The following is an 18,929-nucleotide window of genomic DNA, read 5'->3' as shown; positions in this document are numbered from 1 at the left end:
GCTATTTTGTTTGTTTAGCAGGCCGCGCTGCATTCCAACCTGCCAGCCCTGGTACATGTGGCTGGCACCCTGACTACTGAGCTATGGGTACCCAGCCTTAAGTAGTCCTCTTGCCTCAGTCTTCTGAGCAGCTGGGACTACAGGAACTCTCCACAATGCCCGGCTATTTTTAGACACAGGGTCTTGCTCTTGCTCTTGTTCAGGATGGTCTCAAACACCTGAGCTCAAGAAATCTACCCACCTCAGCCTTCCAGAGTGCTAAGATTACAGGCGTGAGCCACCGCACTGGGCCATTTTTGTTGTTCTTAAAAATGGGTACAAGAGGGTGGCACCTGTGGTTCAGTGGGTAGGGCACTGGCCCAAGATACTAAGCATGGAGGGTTCAAACCTGGCCCCTGCCAAACTGCAACAAAAAAATAGCCAGGCATTGTGGTGGCCACCTGTAGTCCCAGCTACTCAGGAGGCCGAGGCAAGAGAATCGCCTAAGTCCAGGAGTTGGAGGTTGCTGTGAGCTGTGCGCCACCATGGCACTGTACCGAGGGCGATAAAGTGAGACTCTGTCTCTACAGAAAAAAAACAATACCTACAAGATAGGTATTTTCCCTCTTCCCATTTCTGCTTCTCAGTGAAGATGGGTGATGATGGATGTTCGGAGCTGATCTGCAGCAGCCTTTTGATGACCTTGAAAGGACAAGCATGGGGATGAAAGCATCACGCTGAGGACTGGAAGATGCAGATAGAAAGCATCTGAACTGTGCTTCCAAATTAACCACTGCTCCAACTGCTTTATCTTTGGGCTTTTTCTTATTTGAGATATTAAATTCTTTATGTTGGTAAAAAAAAAAAAAAAAAAAAAGGAATATAGGAAAGGGAGCTAGGGAACCTTGGAGAAAAAAGGAGTGTGTCCCAGAACAGCGATGTCCCAAATCAGACCCCAAGCTTGGCCTAGATGTGAGTGGACTGGGTACCACAGAATTTTTCAGAGGAGCATACACAGAAAATAAAATCACAGATCTCCTGGGAACACTTGTACTTTTTTTTCTTGAGACAGAGATTCACTCTGTCACCCTGGGTAGAGGGGTAGAGTACCATGGCATCATAGCGCACAACAACTTCAAACTCTTGGGCCCAAGCAATATTCCTACCTCAGCTTCCCAACAAGTAGCTGTGAGTATAGGCACCTGCCACGATGCCCAGCTAGTTTTTCTATTTTTAGTAGAGATGGGAGTCTCTCTCTTGCTCAGGCTATTCTTGAACTCCTGAGCTCAAGCAATCCACCCACTTCAGCCTCCCAAAGTGCTAGGATTATAGGTTGAAGCACTGTTCCCAGCCAAGCACACTTATACTTTTCAATAAAGGAGAGGAAATTTGTACCCAACAATGCTCTTGGCCCTGCCCCTCAAGGCTTTCAAACCTTTCCCTCCATGCTAAGCTACCTTCTGAAGGAGCAGTGCCATCTTGGCTTCACCCTGCTCCACAGCTAAGGATTACCTCAGCTTGTTCCTTGCAGTGTAACCTAAGCAGCATAGGAGCCATCACCCTCCCTTTCAGAAAAGAAAGCGGAGTCTCAAGGAGGGCAATGACATCCCCAGGTTACCTGCCCCAGTATTGGCATGGGCTGGTCAAACCCAGGGTTTCCAGGCCCATGCCTTTGCACCTTAAGGGCAACAGCCTAGCACGGGGAAGGAGAGCTGGCCTGGCAGCCACAGTAATATTCTCTTGAAGCTGGGCTGGGTTCAGGGCCTGCTGGAGGACTGGACTCACGCTTTATGGTGTCTTCCTTGGCAGTGGAACCTGGTATGTGAGGAAGACTGGAGGATACCTCTCACCACCTCCCTGTTCTTCGTAGGCGTGCTCCTTGGCTCCTTTGTGTCTGGGCAGCTGTCAGACAGGTAAGGACACTGGGAGGGATGAAAGGTGGGATAAGGCCCCTTGAGAATTTACTGCTGGAACGTTTCTACCCAGAGAAAAGGGGGTTCTCAGGCCACTGAGTTAGTCATAGGAGCAAGCCTGACCTCGCCTTCAGCCCCTCTTGCCTGCACCAGCCACGTACTCCCAGGGCTTTGGCCAGGGGTGGGGAGGGTCTACCGACCCCACTGGAAAGTGGAGTCCTCATTCCACAAACCTTCTGATAAAACATGATGCTGCCACCACCAATGCCCTCACCACCCCACCATCAACTGGGGGCAGAGGTGGAGGACACGTGATCTGTCCACAGATAGCCAGCAGCCAGACAGCAGGCGCTAATGTGGTCCCACTGCTACTGCGTGTTGGGCCCCTGGCAGCACACTGCAGCCACGTAGCTAGCCCAGGCTGATTTGGGGCTTAATGGAGCTCACAGGCTGGAGGAAAGGTGGTCCCCTGGCCCCTGAATGTTCTGAGGAAGTGCTAAGTGGCAGTGTTAGAGAAAGCTTCCCAGAGCAGTGCCTGTCCCTCCCCAACCTGCAAAACCCAGTGACACCACAGGCCAACAGTGGAGACCTGAGTTTGGAAAATGGGGCCAGAGACTGTTCTGATCCAACCTACGGTCCACTCTACCCATTACCAAAATGTGAAATTAACATGACCACCAACTACAGTGCCCCCAACAGATATTGCCCGTACAAAGCTTAGCATCTTAGAAGTACCTCCTGAGGAGGTAGATGCCAGAGGCCTCGCCAAAGAGGCAGCTGGGAGGAAGTGACAGGGAGAGAGTCAGGACCCTAAAGAAAGTAAGTCCACAGTGACACCTGACTCAGGGCTGGAGACACCTTGAGCCTCACAGCAACCCGCACCCCTCCCGTTTTGTGTTGTGCCATATCGTATTCTATAGGTTTGGCAGGAAGAACATTCTCTTCACGACCATGGCTGTGCAAACGGGCTTCAGCTTCCTGCAGATTTTCTCCATCAACTGGGAGATGTTCACCGCGCTATTTGTCATCGTGGGCGTGGGCCAGATCTCCAACTACGTGGTAGCCTTTATACTAGGTAAGAACAGCTCTGGGATAGAAGGTTCCTCTGTGCTGCCAAAGTTTGACTGGCTTGAATATGAGTGTAGGGAGCTGTACCCATAGGCTCTTTGAAGCAGTGTGGTCAGGGCAGACGCAGGAGCCATCTCTGTGCTGGAGCCTGAAATACAGTGGAGACCGAGAGCTGGAGCCGGTAAGCACCAGTTGCGCAACAACCGAGACACATTCTCAGGAGCAAGCAAGGGCTTGGGAGAAGAGCAGAGGAGGAAACTCAGGGGGGCAGACAGCCTGGAGATGTCTTTGCTCTGAGCCGTGAAGGCTTAAGGCCTCTGCCTGGTGGCTATGAAGGGAAAAAGGCAGTTGGTGTAGCCAGTACACAGGCAGGGAGACCTAAGCCAGACGGGGAATTCCATGCTAGCCCGCCGTGCCACTGTGAGGCAGATCTGGCCTCACTCTGAGTCACAACCCAACCCCAGCACATATCAGCCAAGCGCAGGACAAGCCTCTCTGCACCGATAGTAGTCCTGTCTCCTATCTGGCTGCATGAGGGAGACACAGCAGCTTCAAACCATGCAGAGGTCCCCAGGGACCTCAATGACTTTCCCTGGGAGGAAGCAAGGTGTCAGGGTCATCCACAGCAGTGAGTGCCCCCAGGGTACTCTCTGAGCCTGCCATATGGGCAGGTGAGAGAAGAGGAGACGATGGGCGTCCTGGGACAGTAGCCACCAATCCCTAGAATCTTCAGTGTGATACTGTAATGTTTTCTAGTTGGCTCACACAGTCCCAGTTGATCCCTATTGTCACAGTGTAATTATTATTAGTACCCCCTTAATATAAGTCTAATGATTCTTATCTCAGAAGTCTGATCTGGTCAGGTGACTAATAGCTTTTAAAAATCTGGATGACTCATGGGCTTTGGAAATGCCAAATAGATGTTCCCTTAGCTGTGTACACCCTCTGTCTGGTTGCCAATTTGGAATTGTTCAAGTTCCACTCCTTTAATTATTTCTGAAGAGCTCTGTGCCATAACCCCGCCTCTGTGTCTGCAGAGGGGAGGAGGCAGGAGAGCCTATGGAAGCCACGACTTCCCAGTAGAGAGCACACTCCTCTCCTTGGCAGAGGGTGGCAGCTCTCCTGCCTGCAGGGGCAAGGAGAGGAGCCAAAATTGTCTAGAAGAGCATTTGTGTAGAGGGCAGAGGTAGCTTCAGGCTGGAAACTAGAGATGGGAGGAATTTAGGACCTCCTAGTGCCTTGTGGAGCCAAGAGTTCCAGATTCTTAGGCATAGTGCAGCCTATTGTTCTCAAGTTCTGCCTATTGTTCTCATGTTCTAAGTCCCTAGATTATCTTCCTTGTGATGACCCCTCCCTATGCCTGCAAGGTCCAATCTGTGGCTCCTTATAGGCCACAGCCATACCAAAACCCAAATGGGCTTCCCTAAAACAGAAGACTGTCATAGGAGACCAGCAGACCCGTGTCATAGGAAGATGTTAACGACCTTCTGGAATGGAAGGAAGCTGTAATGAAGCCAGAGAAGCTCCATCTCTGGGACTGGGAGCAAGGTGGAATCCATGCCAGGTGGTGGCACCCCCCAGCTCTGTGTAATGGCCAGCATTGAAACCTGCCTTTCCAGTGGCTCAGCATGCTTCTAGGACCTTGAAGTCCCCTCTGCAAGTGTATGAGGCAGGAGAGCACACCCCAGGCTACCTGCAGGAAAGGCCTCCCTTGCTAGCCCCAACACTACCATCTGCTCCTCTCCCAGCTCGCCATGCAGCTATGGTCTCACAGGGCTGAGAAGAGTAGAGGACCCAGGGAAAGCAAGGCCACGGAAGATAGTCAGCACCTAAGTACGGCAACCCAGCATTCGGCAGGCAAGGCGCCAGGTGCAGGGGACTCACTATCAGCCGGGATCCAGGGTGCTCAAGGCTCACTATCAGCTGGGGTCCAGGTCTGTTGTGGGAGCTCCGGGAGCTCCCATGGCTGTAGTTTTACTCCACTGGGCTCTGCGGGAAGTTGCCGACTTTTGTGTCCTGCTGTGGGACTTGTGCTAGGTTTCAGGTCTGAAAGTTTAAAACCCAGCCTGCTCTGGAGCAGCGGGGGTCCCTAATCAGCGCCTGGGGTGTGGGACACAGTGCAAGGACAAGGTGGCCTCTGGCTTCCCCACAGTGCAGCAGCGCTCTCTGCTGTTTCAGGCCTAAAATAGCCGAATTCCAGGTTTTATTTGACTAAAATGAACCAAAGGGTGGGGTTCAGGCTGAGAAGTCTGCAGGTGCCTTCTCTTTTGCCCTCTGGCTCTAAGGAAGGGTTGACAAAGCCTTGCGAGTATAATCTCTGATTTTAGGAGTCTTCATGTTAATCTGAGAAGTCGAATTACTCCTACTCTCAAAGCAGTGCAGAAATGGGTCCTCTTGTTGTGCTGCTTTGTAAAGATTACCCAGCCTGTCAGAGCCATACATAAGACTAGCAGAGGGAAAGAAAGGACAGAGCAAGTTATTTACCCAAAGCAACAGAAAGGGGACACACCTGGAAATGATGGTGCTGCCAGAGAGACGCTGGTTTAGGAGGAAATAACCCCTCAGGACCCAGGACACTGACCCGACCCAGGCTCCAGCTCCCCTCACTGTCTCCTGCTGTTTCCCAGAACTAATGTCCTGAACCCTTCCACCGCCTCTGGGTAAAATGCCAGTGGCATCGTCTTTTATCCCCAATAACTATCTGCTTAAATGTATTCTGCATGTAAAGTTAACTGCCTCCAGTCTTGACTGATTCATTAATTCCGTATTTTTCAGCACTCCTAACATTAACACCCCCACTCCCCAACATTTCTTTGAGCAGGCTGAGCCATTTAGGCTTTACTTCCTCTGGTGTCTAGATGTTTCTCCTTTTAATAGCTGTGTAATTGATGGATAGCATCTTCCTTTACAACTTGGCTACCAGGAAGCTCTGGCAAATTTGAAATTTAACTATACCAATTACACGGCTTTTACCAGCCACATATTTTTTTTTAAAGTGCTTTTAAATTGAAATATAATCTTGTCTTAGTCTGCTTGAGATGCCATAAGAAATACCATAGACTGGGAGACTTAAACAAAGATCAAAGCGCTTGAGGGGAGGGGTCTCCCCCTGGGTTACAGACGGCAGAGAGAGAGAAAAAGAGAGAGTGTTTTGGTGTCTCTTCTTGTAAGGCCACTAATTCTGTTAGATCAGGGACCCAAATGTATCATTATGACTGCATTTCACTTTAATTACTTCTTTACTCCAAACACAGCCATACAGGGGATTAAGGCTTTGATATATGAATAATAGGGAAGGATAAAACATTCAGTCCATAACAAATCTTCACATGATGATATTCACTCTTTTAAAGTGTACAATTGTATGGTTTTAGTATATTCACAAAGTTGTACAACCATCAACTATCTGACTCCTCATCACTCCAAAAAGAAACCCTATACCTGTTAGCAGTCATTTCCCTCTTCCCCCAGCCCCGAAAACCATTAATCCACTTTCTATCTCTGGTGGGTTTGCTTCTTCTAGACATTTGATATAAATGGAATCACACAATATGTGGCTTTTGTGACTGACTTGCTTTGCTTAATGTTTTAAGACTGATCCACGTTGTAGCATGAATTAGTACTCAATTCCATGAATACAACACATTTTGTTAATCCATTTATCAGTCAACCTGGGTTGTTTCTACTTTGTGGCTATTATGAATAGGGCTATGAACATTTGAGAATAAGGTTTTTTTGTTTTGTTTTGTGTGTTCAACTCCTTGGAGTTGAACATGAGTTCAGTTGCCTAGGGGTTGAATTGCAAGGTCATATGGTCACTCTATGTCTAACCCTTTGAGGAACTGCCAAACTGTTTTCAAAGCGATTAGCTGTATATTTTTGTACTTTTCTCCAAAGCACAACTTTTTAGTTTTCTTTGTATTTTATTTTAATGTTACCATTATGTGATTTTATTTAAGTTAGAAGCTGCCTCAAAATCTTCAAGAGGCATGTTAGCGTGTAAATACATAAACATGATGCAGAAATCTGCTAGCACCCTTTGTTTGCATTGCACCATGTGAGGGAAGAACTGGGGAGACCCAGGAGGAAGCAGGGACTCACTCCTCTCTCTCTGCAAAGAGCTTACCGTCTGGTTGTGGAGACTGCCAATGCAGTTGTTACTATGGATATGAAGTCATGGAGAGGGGGCAGATATCATTGCTGGCTATATGCAGAGATAGAAAAGGCAATTTTGACTGCAACAAACTGTGAAGGTTTATAGAGGAGAAAATGGAAGTCCTCAGCAGGGAAACATCTGTTGATTTGATGAAAATTCTCAGCATTTTCTGGGAAGCAGAGAGGTTCTGCTGTCTTCCACTGGGCCTTTTGGACAAAGCCACTGTGCTTTCTACCATTCCTCTGACATTTCCGCTTCTTGAGCAGGAGTGAGGAATAACTATTACTAAGTACCTACTACGTGCCAGACACCCTAGTATGCACTTTCCATATGTTATCTCAGTCCTTGTAAAGCATGTACACCTTCCTGAAGTAGGGCTTATCAAAGTCACTCTCGTAGGAACTTAGTATGGAGAAGTCAGGCTCTCCCCACATGCCTGACGGAGAGCACTCCTCATACCCTGGCAGCTGCGGTCTCATTTCTTGAGCTGGGTTCTGCTACAGGCTTCTGCTGTTCATTCATAGAGGGGCATGTCCTGCTTCTGTGCTCAGTGGTTCTTGGGGCTGGCTACCACAGGAGTGCCCTGACCTACAAGGAAGAGAGCGGGGCCCTCCCTGAGGCACTCCCTCTTGGGAGAGGGTGTTCACATTTGGGTAGAGGTGACAGGCAGTTCTCAGTGTTCCTCAGAAGCGGATGGAGGGTCTCTAGTTGGTTCAGTGATCAGGCCAGAAAGGGAAAATGCAAATCTTCCCTGTGAAGGGGGCGTATAGCCTTACCTGTACCCCCTTATGTCTCTACTAGAATCTCAGTTGAGGAACTGCTTTATAGAGCCAAAGCTTTGCCCCAGGTGATTTTTTCTTGGCAGTTACACCAGTATTCAAATATATATGGCAGTTACACCAGTATCCAAATATATATATATATATACATATATATATATACACACATATGACTTAATTCTTGGCTGCACCACTTATTGGGTATATTGATGAGTATGAAGATAGGAAATTGGCTTTAACTCTTTACGTCTCAGCTGATTACATATAATAAAGAAGTAATATTCATTTGTATATAATTGTTGTGGACAAAGAGATAATATATGTAAACAGCCGGGAACCTGGCTCAAAGTATTTACTCAAAAATCATGCTAGCTGTGAAGATGATGGTTATGAGGATGTTTAAGGAAGGGTGATTGCCTAAAAGCCAGGCCAAGGAATTATTTAGATTTGTACCATCTGTGCTGCTCCACAGACAGGCAGAGAGGTATGTTTACAAAGCTTCTATCCCTCACGTGTACTCTGCAAAGTTATAACAGCTCTGTTCTGGTCTGAGACCAGAGAGGGAGATTACCCAGGAACCCAGTGCTGTTACTTCTCTCCCTTCTCCTGTCAAGGTCATGAAGGTAGAGGGAGCTCCCCTGGCCTCACAGTTCTACAAGATTCTCACTTGATCCTGTGCACTTTCTCTTTTCCACAATCAAATCCTCTGCTGCTTCACTTCTGAACCTCTGCTTAGGGATAAAGCACCCCTTATTCATTTCTGTATCATAATCACAGCCAAAGCCTTTAGAAACCAGGGCATGGTAAGAAGGTCATTAATGAGGTAAGAAAAGATCTGGAAATCATGCTCATGATCCTTAAAGAAGTCAGGCCCTGTCCTTGGAAAGGAGTTTATAGGCTGATAAATGCCCGGGATGGTTAGGGTTATTGTCTGCAATATGGGGTGCAGAAGGCACATAATACTGGCCATTTCCATCAGTTTGGCTTTTTAAAATGGCAGCTCAAGAGGGAACCACTGGGCAGATATCTCAGTTCTGATAAGTGAGGGAGAATAAGTGGGGTGGAATGGGAACAGATTGGTGGTAGGAATGCGAAACCAGCTAGAGGGGGCATTTTGCTGCTCCTCTGGATCTAGCCCCTAATCCCTTAGCCTGTGTTTGGGGTGTATAAACATGATTAAGAAAATCTCTTTTGAAAGCCAAGTTTGAATGACCTTTGAATTGTCTGTTTTGTATTTTCTGGGCTACTTCTTCTGCATAGTGTGGGCAGAGCCTTTGCCATTGGCCAGATCCTATCCCGGGGGCAGAGGACCAAGTGTGGACTCTGTGTTAAGGGTCTGCAGCTTTATGGCAAGGCGGGGGGGGGGGGGGGCTTTGTTCTTGGACTCTCCTACCTCCAAGGGGCGGGCACTGTCTCTGGAAGAATTAGTGCTGAGTGATCCACTGTGGCGCCGGGCAGAGCAGGGGTCAACAATCACCTGCATGTCCTTTCCCAAAACAGCGCCTGCACCAAGCAGTCTTGGGACTTGGTGGTGTTCCAGGAAAGCTCTGCAGAGTTCACTGTGGGTATGTGGCAGCTCCAGGGCTGCCATCTCCAGAACAGCTTCTGCTTGTCTCTCCTTGGTCTGAAGGGACTATGTCCGCCTGGGGCTGATCTCTGGGCACAGCACAGCTGCTGGGGTGCTCAGTCCTGGGTGCTGGGGGCCTGCTCTGTGCCCCTCTGGGGCCAACTGGCTCCTCTGGATCATTTCTCAGGGCTCAAAGATGAGTAAGGATGTCCCAATATCTCAGACACCAGGAACTCTCCATGGTTTCCCGACGGGCCTATCTCTGTTTATTTACAGTTGAGAAGCGTGGGAAAGGTTGAGCGCACCGTGACCCTGTGTGGCCCTTGGAAGATCCTCTACTTGTCTCCTGGAATGCTCTGTTTGCTTCTCACGTGGGGCTCCTATTTTGGAACTGTGGCACTCAGAAGAGATTACCTCTTGGGGTTGGGCATATTTCCATGACATGGAATGGCCTTTAAAAAAAATAAATCTCTAGCTCTCTTGAAATCTCCTGGAAACCCAATCTTTGTAAATTGATAAGTCCTGGATCACTTCCTACCTTCCTCCACCCCGACCACCCCTGCTCTGGGCCATAAGGCAAACTTCTTGGCCCTTTTCTAAGAGGTTACAGTTTGAACTCTAACTGCCGGGTAATAATATAAAAAGCAAATATTGAAGTGAGTTAAAATGCTAATACTCCTCCCTTGTTTTGAACAGGAACAGAAATTCTTGGCAAGTCAGTTCGTATTATATTCTCTACGTTAGGAGTGTGCACATTTTTTGCAGTCGGCTACATGCTGCTGCCACTGTTTGCTTACTTCATCAGAGACTGGCGGATGCTGCTGCTGGCGCTGACGGTGCCGGGGGTGCTGTGCGTCCCGCTGTGGTGGTGAGTGTGACGCGTTCCTGGACAGGCCCTCTCTGCTGCAGGCCACCACACCTGGAGCACACCTGGAGCCTGGTGCTCCTACCCTGGGCCTGCATGACCTCCACTGGAACTCACTGAGGCCAGCTTCAAAGCCGGGAGAGTTTTTGCCTCATTGTGGGTGGGCTGGTGAGGTGGGATTCCGTTTTCATTGAATTTCGAGAGTGCTGTTCTCAAGAGTTTCAATCCCTCCCTAGATTCTCCCCACTCCTGTCTGTTGCTGGATGCTTGTTGGTTGCAGAGATGGTGTGGTTGGGTTTTGTTGTTTTTAACTCCACCCTCTGCTCTTTTGTCACTTTTCTCTCTCTAGAAAAATCTCTTTCTCTCTTCAACTAATGCAATTCCTCAAGCTTCCCTGCCATGCAATGACTGGCATGCAAGGTGTGTCTATTTATCTGCTAATCTTACAGGGTGAGAGAATTACTTTTGTTTAATTAGTTATTTGAGGAGTGTTTTCTTCCCTCTTCCCACAACCCCCGGACTCAACTTTGACACAACAGTTATGGGAATACACATGACAAAGTTTGGAGATTCTGGCCTCAGTCTTACCCAATGTGATTATCTGGGAGCTTTGGGGTGAAAGAACAGATTAAGAATGATGGACTAGAGTCTCAGCATACCTTCTTTTTGGAGACTTCCCATTTCTTTGCATTTTCTTATTTAAACAAGAGGAAAAGGGAATTCTTTCCAGTGGTGTATCTGGTCTCTGTCTCTCTCTCTCTCTCATTAATTCTTTTTGGTTTGGTTTCATTATGTCAAAATCAAAATTCCAGTACTGACTGATTTTACTGAACTGCATGATTTCTATCTGCTTACACATAATAAAAGTTTCTTTGATCATTTTTGGAACTCACGGTTTAGACAAGACCCCCATGGTTGTCCTGTCCTTTGGACACACCCTGCCTGGAAAGGTTCTTTATGTTGCTGCAGATATTAGGCAGCCACAGAGGTTGGCAAGTGTGACCAGATGGCTCAGTTGGACCACACTAAGCCACTGTCTTCTTACATGTCTCAGCACTAAGATTAATTCTTGGTATGAAGTGTGCAGTAGAGTGGGGACTGTGCAGTTTTTTGTTTTTTTTTTTTTACCTTATTACTTGGAAATTTGAGAGATAGTTTGAAAAGTTGGATGTTATTCTGATTTGGAAGTTTCCTCTAGAACCCAGGGTGAGGATCAGGAAAACTAATCTGAGGTTCTATAAATGAAGGCAGGTCCTGTCTCAGATTTACAAGAGCAGAGAAATTTCAGGAAGGAGAATAGTCATCATCATCTCTCCCTCTCCCCACAATTCCCTTGCTAACCGCATTTATTAGAAAAGATGTTGGTGGCCAGAGGTTCTCAAAACATAAGATTCTTTAAAGGTTACTCTGTGCCTCTTCAGATAAATGATTATCTGATTTGGTTAAGAAAAGATGTTGGTGGCCAGAGGTTCTCAAAACACAAGATTCTTTAAAGGTTACTCTGTGCCTCATGAGACATTAATAATAACCTAGTTTGGCCAGGTTATTTGGCTCACATCTGTAATCCTAGCACCTAGGAAGCCAAGGCAGCAGGATTGCTTGAGCTTAAGAGTTCAAGGCCAGCCTGAGCAAGGACAAGACTCTGACTCTACTAAAAATAGAAAAAAACTAACTGGGCACTATGGTGGGCATCTATAGTCCCAACTATTTGGGAAGCTGAGTTATGAGGATCGCTTGAGTTTGAGGTTATTGCAAGCTATGATGTCACCATGGCACTCAACCCAGAGCAACAGAGTGAGACTCTGTCTCAAAAAAATAAAATAATAACTGTGTTCCCTGGTTCAAGTTGTCATTTTGGCCTAAGAGATCAATAATTTCAAAATGTGTTATAATCAACTTGATTACTCTATGATTCTATCAAAGAGAGAGAGGGTGAGTGAGAAAGAGAATAACAACAGAAGGGTCCTGATATACCCTACAGAAAATAGTATCATAGCCAGGAATAAACAGCTCTATCTGTCAGCTCCCACAGAGTTTCCAGAAGAGAAGGTCCATCCATTCCACTGAAGTGAGGGAGCTGCCTCACTTCACCCAAAGGAGAGTTCTTTCTTCTGTTGCTCATAGGATGATCCCTGAGTGCTTCTGCCTGTGGGCACACTACCAGAGACACAGGGCAGCCCAGGGCCAGAACTAACAAGCTGAGTGCTTTTCCTGAGTATTTAACAGAGAACATATCTGTTCTGTAAAAACAGCTTTCTTCTGAACATCTCGTCCTTAAGGGTGGGGCATCTGAAGCAACAATCATCAGTCTAGTAGGCCAGGCACATGGGGGGACGCCAAGCACCCTGCTGCTGCTTACTCAGGATTCAGCCTCTCCAAAAACACCCTGCCTCTGCTGAATCTGAATTAAACCTAAGAGAGACTAGCATATGAGCCCTTCTGCTACTCCACTAACTTGTGAAATGACCAGCTGGACTTGAAATTTTATGTACGAAAAATCAAGGCAATTCAAAAGTAGAGATCCCAGTGGCCCTGAGTATAGTGGAATGGAAATGGGAGGGGAACCTACACAGGAACTTCAGGTGGTTTGGGGATTTTTTTTTTTCTGAGACAGAGCCTCAAGCTGTCCCCCTGGGTAGAGTGCTATGGCATCACGGCTCACAGCAACCTCCAACTCCTGGGCTCAAGTGAGTCTCCTGGCTCAGCCTCCCGAGTAGCTGGGACCACAGGTGCCCGCCACAACACCCGGCTATTTTTTGGTTGCAGCCGTCACTGTTGTTTGGTGGGCCCAGGCTGGATTCGAACCCGCCACCTTGGGTGTACGTGGCTGGCGCCTTAGCCACTTGAGCCACAGGTGCCGAGCTGGTTTGGGGATTTTTAATGACCCAAGTTTGCTTAAAAGGAATGGTAGTAAATGGCCGCAGGAGTAAAGGGAATATGTATGGGGAGTGGGGGAGAGGGGTAGGGAAGGAGGCCACAGATGCACAACATGGGGAAAGCTTTGCAGTTTCTAGCCAATGGCCCTCAGAGCACTGTAGAAGGGTAGGGTATTTCTAAGTATAACTGGTTGGGGGAAGACACTGCTCACAAGTAGAGGTGTTCATGAAGTCTATAGCCACCATGTAGTAATTCTGCACTAATACCACAGTGCTTACATTAAAATTAAGAGCAAATGCAATCAAATTTTCATTGCTTCAGTCACACTAGCTCAATAGCCACATGTGGTTATTGGCTACTGTATGGGACAGCACAGATACAGAACATTTCAGAAGTTCCTATTAGACAGCATGGCTCTAATTACTGAAGGTCAATGACCTACCATTATCACAGTTCCTAGAGGGATCCACTAAAGCCATATTCTGAAAAACACATTCTGGGTTCACTTTGTAATGCAGGTGCTAGTAAGCTGGGGAAGGGAGCTGGTGGTTGGCCATTCAATTTGCCCTGAGTTATTCCTTACATAGCTTTGGGGCCCATTATAGAACTCCGTATCTGCTACTTGTAATCAATTTTCTAGGATGACTAAGTACAGATGCTCCTCGACTCCTGATCGGGTTATGTCCCAATAACTCCATTATAAGTTGAAATTATCCCATTAATATTATCACATCTTGGCCTAGTCTACCTTAAACATGCTCAGAACACCTACCTAAGCCTGCATCTAACATAAAAAGTGTTTTATAATAAAGTGTTGAATATCTCATGTAATTTATTGAATACTGTACTGAAAGCAAAAAACAGAGTATGTACTGAAAGTATGGTTTCTACTGAATGTGTGTCACTTTCACCCCTGGTGAAGTGGGAATATCGTAAGCGGAACCATTGTAACTTGGGGATTGTTTGGACTGACCAACAGGTGAGGAAAACAGGAGCTGCCAGGAGAAAGGCTGAGAGATTTGGGGAAATAAAAATTAGGAAAGAACATATGTCCTACTCTTTGCAGCTGTGTTTGAGCATCAGTTATCAATGTAAATAGAACAGTAATTTAAGTTTTTAGACATTAAAAAACTGCACGACATTGAGGCTCAGCTCTCCAAAACCTTGATTTAGGTACTCCCTGACCTGGGAATCTACTGTAAACGATGGAGAAAGCCCACAGGTGGGTGTCAGTGCCCTCACCTCCTTTGCAGAAAAAGCTCAAGAACACAGGTGCCCTGGCCATTCTTTGCCCAATCAACTTGTGAGCATCACCAGCTGGACCACCAGGAATTCTAGGGATGTATACATCAAAAAGACAGTCTCTTCTCTTGGGGCATTTATGGTCTAGTGGCTGTGCTTCTTTTATGACACACTGGCTGTTACATTTCAGATGGCCTTCTTGAGCTGCCCTGACTTAACAGACATTAACTTAAACAGTTAATGTCACTTTTCATGGTCTGGTCCTGGTCTCAAGCACAAATGATGATCAGTCTTATAATTTGATCAGAAGTTTGAAACTTGGAGGTGCTTTTATTTATTCCTATGCTCCAATAGAAATCTTATGAAGACTCCCTTCCAATTCTCTTTAAAAAGACAAACTTAGAATTAACTATCTGGGGGCAACTTAGAGTTAATAGTATCCAATCCCATTGTTGCAAAAAATTATAAACTATTAAAAATGAATTCTAGGTTTATTCCTGAATCTCCCCGGTGGCTGATATCCCAGAGAAGATTTAAAGAGGCTGAAGATATCATCCAAAAAGCTGCAAAAATGAACAATGTAGAGATACCCGCAATGATATTTCATCCTGCAGAGGTAAGCATTTGCAAATGTTTCCTCTTGAGATCAACTATGTATTTTTTATTTTTGTGGAATTTATTTTAATTTAGTATTTGTTAAGAGCCCACTATGTACCAGACACTGGGCTAGACCTTAGGAATACAATCATGATTAAGTTCTAAAATAAAAATCAACCTTAAAGGGCTGTTCAAGAATTAAGTGCAATAAGGCTGGGTGCTGTGGCTCACTCCTATAATCCTAGCACTCTGGAAGGCCAAGACAGGTGGATCCCTTGAGTTTAGGAGTTTGAGACTAGCCTGAACAAGACTCAGACCTCATTTCTACTAAAAATAGAAAAATTAACTGGGCATGGTGGTGGGCATCTGTCATCCCAGCTATTTAGGAGGCTGAGGCAAAAGGATCAGTTAAGCCCAGAAGTTTAAGGTTGCTGTAAGCTATGACACCATAGCACTCTACCCAGGGTGACCCATGAGACTCTGTCTCAAAAAAAAAAAAAAAAAGAAGAAGAATTAAGTGCAACAAAATATATAAACTGCTTAGAAAATAGAAAATAGCAAGTGTTCATTATATATTAGTTCCCTGCATTTTGCAAGTTTACCACTAACTTTTTATTGGCATTGCTCCTATATCCATTGATATAGCTATGTACTGATGATTTTTAGATGTCCAGATCAAGTGGAAAAAATATGTTTGAGGGCTAGTCTACCCGGCTTCTCCCCCATCCCCTGAATCTCACCAAAGTCTGCTGAGGAAGCTGTGCATATCCTTCATCTTGCCGTGTGTCATGTCTAGAACTTTAAGGCCTAAGAGCACAGGCTTGAGGATGCACCACTGAGGGCAGATGGCCACAAAGAAAAGCTGAGAATGTAGGGAAGAAGCTGCGCACCCAGACAGGCAGTGAGGACATACAATGTGACCTGTCTAGCTGCTTTGGGAAATAAGAAAACTGAGGCATGGCCCCTCTGCTAAAGGAGCAAATAACTAAAAGTGGCAAGAAGATTAGATGACAGATAAATAATGGCATAAAGGAGGAAGTGCTTAGTACCCAAGGAGTGGACACAGTGTCCCAGCAGTACAGAGAAAGACAGCAGGAGGCCCAAGGGCTGCAGAGGCAGGTCCAGGCCAGAGGGGATAGCAGGAGTCACTCAAATAAATAGAGAGGATGGGACATGGCATTCCTGGGTAACAAAAGGATTAGGGCCTGCTCAGGACACCTGAGGAAGACAATGGTGGCTTCAGTGGCAGTATATATGCCCCCGCCTAAAGCTTGCATTACTGCCTACCTCTGAAAGCAAAATCTGGTGGACAATGGGCAGCCAGTGCTCTGTCCAGAGGGCTTCTTCCATCCCTGGCCTATAGGACCATTTCCAGAAGCAGAGGCCCTGGCTATGGCTAGGGTCCTGATTATAGGGGCCATAAACTCAGAGAGCTTTCAGGACAAAACATCACTTAATCTTTTGCCTTTCCAATCAAGAAGTTCATTTCCAGTCTCAATCAATTTAACTGGATAAAAAAATAACATTGGGAGTAGCTAAGGCTTCTGCCTTTCAGAGCTGTACTGGGCATTTATTGGTATTTATTGGATATGTGACCTGATTCCTATCTTTGTGAAACTTACAGTCTACTTGTAGGACTCTGTCTACATGGATGAAAGCAATCAGAAGATAGATGAAAGATACATAGTTATGGACACATCAGGATAAAGTCCAGGATTAAAGCACATGCTTCTGACAGTACCTTGTTTCTTCCTGCCATGATGTACATTTAGGTAGGACAAGCCCACAGAGGGAAAGGGAGTTTGTGCTTTCCTGAGGTCCAGTCCTCTTCAGGAGGCTCTGCAGAGCCCTGTGCTGGCAAATGCAGCCTGCTCAGAGAAGCAGAGCCTACCAGATGCCAAGCCTTGTGTTCTGCTCATTTACTTCTTGTGTGAGCCATAGCTAGTAGGCCTTACTCTTAGCCCATTTTTCAGGAAAGAAAACTGAAGCATAGAGAAGTTAAGTAACTTTCCCTGGATCACACAGCTATTAAACTGGAATTTGCGGCTCGGCGCCTGTGGCTCAAGTGGCTAAGGCGCCAGCCACATACACCTAAGGTGGAGGGTTCAAATCCAGCCTGGGCCCGCCAAACGACAATGACAGCTACAGCCAAAAAATAGCTGGGCACTGTGGTGGGCGCCAGTGGTCCCAGCTACTTGGGAGGTAGAGGCAGGAGACTCGCTTGAGCCCAGGAGTTGGAGGTTGCTGTGAGCTGTGATGCCATGGCACTCTACCCAGGGGAATAGCTTGAGGCTCTGTCTCAAAATAAATAAATAAATAAATAAATAAACTGGAATTTGCAACCTAGATCTCTCTGGTGTCAAGTGCATGCTCTTAACAACCGTGCTTTTTTACTTGGTGTATAAAAGGCAGTGGCATTAATATGATCAGGAAAAAATAGAGAGTAGTATCATCTTGGAAAACAATCTTGAGCTTCCCTGGCTTCAGAAGAAGCACCTCAGCCTGCTCATACCCAATCCAAAGACGTTTTGGTGGCGCCACACAGGCCAGGGGCAATCACTGGAAACAAGAATATTCTTGACCTGAGATTTCCAAACCTGGCTGCTCACCACAGTCACCCAAGTGCTTCAAGTATACAGATGCCCAGGGCCCTGAGCCCCGTGAAAGTCAGAGTAAGCAGGCCCAGGGTGGGACCAGACAATCTGCATTTTAACAAGGGCCCCGTGAAAGCACCATTTATGCAAAAGCTCTGCTTTGTTGTAATAACAGGCTTATGCTACTGGGAGCACATTCTGGAGCTACACACTCTTGGGGAGCACCTGCTACACATGTAGGTCTGGCACTGTCACTTCTTCATAATAGGGTCATAAAGTCCTTGTACTTTATCCCCTAGAGATTCCCTACCTCAGAGCCTAATAACTCCTATCTTAGTTTCAATTCTAATCCTCTTGGTTATCTAGATTCATAACTCATGGCAAGTTAGCATCAGCAATTGAAAGTAAAGGAATAAAGCCTATTGATAGTGGTAAGAAATCGCTGCTAAACCCTACTGGCTAGCATCTTTTCCTGGATGATGTAGCAGTAATAATAATAGTTAAGACCAGCTGAGGCTGCTTGGGCCTATAATCCCAGGATTTGGGGAGGCTGAGGCTGGGATTTTGAGACCAGCCTGTTTAACAAAGCTAGCCCCTGTATATCTCTACAAAAAAAAAAAATTTTTTTTAAATTAGCCAGTTGGTGCTGTGTGACTATAGTCTCAGCTACTTGGGAGGCTGAGGTGAGAAGATCACTTGAGTCTAGGAGTTTGAGGCTACAGTGAGCCAAGATTGCACCACTGCACTCCAGCCTGGTGACAGAGAGAGAACTTGTCTCAATAACAATAATAGTTAACCTACACACATTCTCCCATATACTTTAAATTGTCTCTGGTTACTTATAATACCTAATACAAGATAAATGTTATGTAAATGTAAAAAAAAAAACAATAATAGTTAAAATTTATTGGGCATTTACCATGATTCAAGCACTATGCTGAGCTTTATGTCTATGATCTCTTTTAATCTTATTAACTCCCAATTAGTATGCAGGCAAATCCCGGGTTATGAACGAGGTAGGTTCTGTAGATTGGTTCTTAAGTTGAATCTGTATGTAAGTTGGAACAGGGACATTTACCTATTACCTGCAATAGCCTCTATTGATAAATGTGAGTTGCACACCAGTCAAACGTTTGTAACTCAGGGACTTACTATAATAAGCCTCATTTGTAAGTGTGAGTTGTACTTAAGTGGATGTTTATAACTCAGGGACTGCCTGTACAGAGAAGAAAACTGAAGTTCAGAAAAGATAATTACTAACTGGCCCACAGGCCCCATGTTAACTGGAGTCT

At 46.0% G+C, this 18,929-nt stretch overlaps 1 protein-coding gene across 1 annotated transcript in view; it reads left to right on the top strand.

Moving 5' to 3' along the window:
- SLC22A4 (solute carrier family 22 member 4) overlaps window positions 1-18,929 on the top strand; it is a 47,757-nt gene that overhangs the window by 16,533 nt on the left and 12,295 nt on the right. The window contains exons 2-5 of the mRNA XM_012807315.2: window positions 1,789-1,892; window positions 2,813-2,967; window positions 10,159-10,330; window positions 14,936-15,062. Of these exons, the coding sequence (XP_012662769.1) occupies window positions 1,789-1,892; window positions 2,813-2,967; window positions 10,159-10,330; window positions 14,936-15,062 (558 nt within the window). The remainder of the gene's footprint in view (window positions 1-1,788; window positions 1,893-2,812; window positions 2,968-10,158; window positions 10,331-14,935; window positions 15,063-18,929) is intronic.

The sequence above is a fragment of the Otolemur garnettii genome, unplaced genomic scaffold, assembly GCF_000181295.1.
Source record: "Otolemur garnettii isolate 467f Iridium unplaced genomic scaffold, OtoGar3 scaffold00003, whole genome shotgun sequence".
Taxonomy (NCBI): Eukaryota; Metazoa; Chordata; class Mammalia; order Primates; family Galagidae; genus Otolemur; species Otolemur garnettii.
This window is presented reverse-complemented; position numbering and strand designations above follow the sequence as displayed.